The sequence below is a fragment of the Falco biarmicus genome, chromosome 9 (genome assembly GCF_023638135.1).
Source record: "Falco biarmicus isolate bFalBia1 chromosome 9, bFalBia1.pri, whole genome shotgun sequence".
In the NCBI taxonomy this organism is placed as follows: Eukaryota; Metazoa; Chordata; class Aves; order Falconiformes; family Falconidae; genus Falco; species Falco biarmicus.
Window position 1 is genome coordinate 43,655,583 of NC_079296.1, and position 3,442 is coordinate 43,659,024.

The following is a 3,442-nucleotide window of genomic DNA, read 5'->3' on the forward strand; positions in this document are numbered from 1 at the left end:
GCAGCGGCCCCGGGAGGGGAGACCGGGCTCTGCGGGAGCTGCCCTGGCGGCGGCAGCGGCCCCGGGGCGGGAGGGGAGGCGGCCCCGGGCGGCGGCAGCCGCGGACCGTGCCGTGCCGGGAGCGGGGCCAGCCCCGGGGCGGCGGGCAGGTGCGGCGGACGCTGCCGCCGCGTACCGCTAGGAGAGAGGCTGCGGTTTAGGGAAACGGGGCTCAGCCCCGCCGCGCTGGCCGTGGCTCCTCCGCCGGACCCGCCGCGCCACAGCACCGGCGCGGTGCTTCCCCGAGTTCTGCGCCGCCTGAGCAGCGACTCGACCCGCGGCGCCGCGGCACCGACGAGCCGCTTCTCTGCGCCTCCCTCGGGGCGCCCAGCTCTCCGGGGGCGGGTGGCAGCCCTTTAGTGAATGCTGTGGCCGTTTCTACAATTTTCCCCCCTCTCTCGAGATTGTAAGCCATGTATTTTGTTTCCTAATGAGCTAAGAATTTAAATGAACGATTTTATTTCATATCAAGATAAATTTCCAGGGCAAAATGTGCACTCTGGTTCCATTGTGGTCGGATCGAACGTTTCAACTTTTTGCAGAGGTTTGAATGAAGCACTTCATCCATCTTTTGTTTTGTTTAATCCCTGTCGGCTACACCGCAGCGTAGGGGCAGTTCTCGGCACCAAGAAAGGCGTTTTCCAGTGTTGTGTCTCTTTAACTGCCGGTTGTGCGATTTTTTAACTACTCGGGAATTGAAACTCATGATTGTCAGAATTAAATTTGCGTGAGAATACAAGGACCTGGTTTTAGGCAATCGATAGCATGTTTGCAGTGCGATGCTCAGACCCATTAACGTATATTTTGAAGAATGAACGAGAACGTTTTTTACTGGGTTTTCTCCTGGGCAATTCTGGTAACCGATGAGGTTTGTGTGAAGAATTGTTACTGTAGGGGTTACGCTGAGCACAACCAGCTCCCTCCCTCAAGCAGCCCTCAACAACAAAACAGAGGCAATCGATCCCCTTCAATTCCATTTATTCAGATTGTATTATTCTTGTAGTTTGGAATTCAACATAATACAGCATATTGCACTTACCGGAGAGCAGCACAAGAGAGAAAGAGAGAGAGAGAGAGAGAAAAGTACAATACTTCAGTTTATTCCCAAGTAAGAATAAGACGTTGTGATAGTTGTTGCTCTTCTTAAATATATGAAACCAACAGAAAATCTAAGTATATGTACACAAGATTTACCAAGTCCCTGAATATGCCATTCAAAATTTTACACAGACTTTTTTGCTTTTCTTATATTTTTTACAGAGATATACAGTATGTCACACACAGTTTCAGCTTGAGAAAAACTTTGCACGATTATACCCCAGCTATGAGGCTGTTGGGATTTTTTGTTGTTGTTTTGTTGTTGGTGGGTGGTTTTTTTGGAAGGCCCCCTCCCCCAGATTTATGCCAATGATTATTCAGATAATTTCCTTCAGGATTGTCCCCCCATTCCGCACCCCCTCCACCCTGCCACCAATTAAAAATAAGTCTAGAAGAAAGCCATTACATCATGACAAAGGTTAAACTCTATATATTGCACGTCAGTACAGAAACATAATGCAGTAACGCTTTCGTCCCCCCCCTTTCCCTCTCTCCCAGGTGCCCCTCCTTGCTCCTGGGCTGGGTCATGTGGGGGAACCTAACTGTACTCATAGTCCGACGAGTCCTCCTCAGACACCCCTGTCAGGTCTCTGCGGTAAGAGTCCACGCTGTTCTCCACCTCACCCGCTGGCTGGAGGTTTTTGCCTGTGCCTTTGCGCTCTTCCATTTTGATGGTGTCGTAGAGTCCCTTAGGTCCTTCTTCAAGGAGGATGTTCCTCTCCGAGTGAGAGGGTTTCATTTGGCAGACGTTTTTGAGGAAGAGGAGGACGGGGGCGTAAAGCATGTTGGCAAGCCCCATGCCCAGGTTGAGCTGCACAAAGCCCATGGTGTGCACAATCTGGCCAGCCACGATGGGCCCCAGGGCGTATGCCACGCAGTAGGAGATGTCTGCGATGGCGTAGACACTGCCGTAGACAGAGACATGGCGCACGTCCACCAGGAAGGCCAAGGTGGGCAGCAGCGCCGTGTCCACCAGGGCGATGCCAAAGCAGATGCCGCAAAGGGGAATGATGACCTGCCCGAAATTCCTGCAGGCTGGCACCAGGCAAGAGCTGGCGCCAATGATGGCCATGCCCAGGGCCCCATAGAACCACTGGAGGTGGGGGTACGCGGCGGCCAGCCGGACGGTGACGTAGACGCCCAGCACGTGGGGGAAGAAGGCGGGCAGCCAGGTGAGGCCCACCTCCCACTCGCTGGCCCCCATGGACTCCTTCATCCAGTTGGCGATGGTGGGCTCCAGGAAGGCCAGGGGGATGTTGCAGGTGGCCAGGGCCCCTGCCACCACGGCAATGTAGGGGTCGACCATCAGGCGGTGGATGGGGGTGCCGACCGGCATGTTGGCCCGCGCCCCGGCAGCGCCGGGCGGCGCCAGGGCCAGCAGCATCAGCCCGTCGAGGAGGCAGACGCAGGCCAGCACCAGGAAGGGCACCCGCTTGCCGGCGAACTCGTAGAGGACGCCGCCGAAGGGGGGGGCGGCCAGGCTGCCGAAGGAGATGCAGGCCAGCGCCGTGCCCAGGGCGCGGCTCCGCGCCGGCTCCTCGGCGTAGCGGTCGGCGATGAGGGCGATGCCGGCCGTGTCGGCGAAGGCCGAGCCCAGCCCCTGCAGGCTGCGCGCCGCGAACAGCGTCGCGTAGTTCTCCGCGAAGGTGAAGGTGGCGGTGGAGAGGAACATGATGGCCAGCCCGGCCAGCAGCGGCGCCTCGTAGCCCACGCGGTCGATGAGGGTGCCGCTGAGCGGGTTCACCAGCAGCTGCAGCATGGCCTTGGAAGCGAACAGCACCCCGACCTGCACGTCCTCATTGCTCCCCGTGGCCGGCGGGTACCGCGCCGGCAGGAGGCTCCTGTTGCCGCCGCTGCCGGTCTCATTGCCCCCCGCGGGCGCGGACGGGCCGGCGCCGTCCCCCGCGGCCGCGCATGGCCGCGATGTAGTCGGGGATGATGGGCACGATGACCATGTAGAGCATGTTGTCCAGCAGCAGCGCCACGCACACCACCACCAGCAGCAGCCGCCGCTGCCGCCGCGCCTCCCCCATGGCGGTGCCCAGCCGCCGCCGCCGCTCGCCCACCGCCTCCGACAGCCGCGCCACGGCGGCCCGCGCCCGGCCCGCGCCCCCCGCCTCCGACATCGCCCCTCAGCGCCGCCGCCGCCCCGCCGCCGCCCGCATGGGGCACGGCGGGGGCGGCCCCGTCGCCGCCTCCGCCGCCCGAGCCGCCGCTGCCGCCGCCGCCGCCGCTCACCTCCCGGCGGCCGCCGCCAGCCCGCGCCGCCGCTGCGAGGCGGCTCCGAGGGGCCGGTCCTCCATCA

At 60.7% G+C, this 3,442-nt stretch overlaps 1 protein-coding gene across 1 annotated transcript; it reads right to left on the minus strand.

The window, feature by feature from the left end:
- Positions 1–1,007: 1,007 nt before the first annotated feature.
- Positions 1,008–3,442, minus strand: SLC18A3 (solute carrier family 18 member A3). Its single transcript, XM_056352260.1, is given in 2 exon segments — positions 1,008–3,040; positions 3,042–3,442. Coding segments are annotated over 2 exon segments (1,587 nt in total). The 5' UTR covers positions 3,264–3,442; the 3' UTR covers positions 1,008–1,675.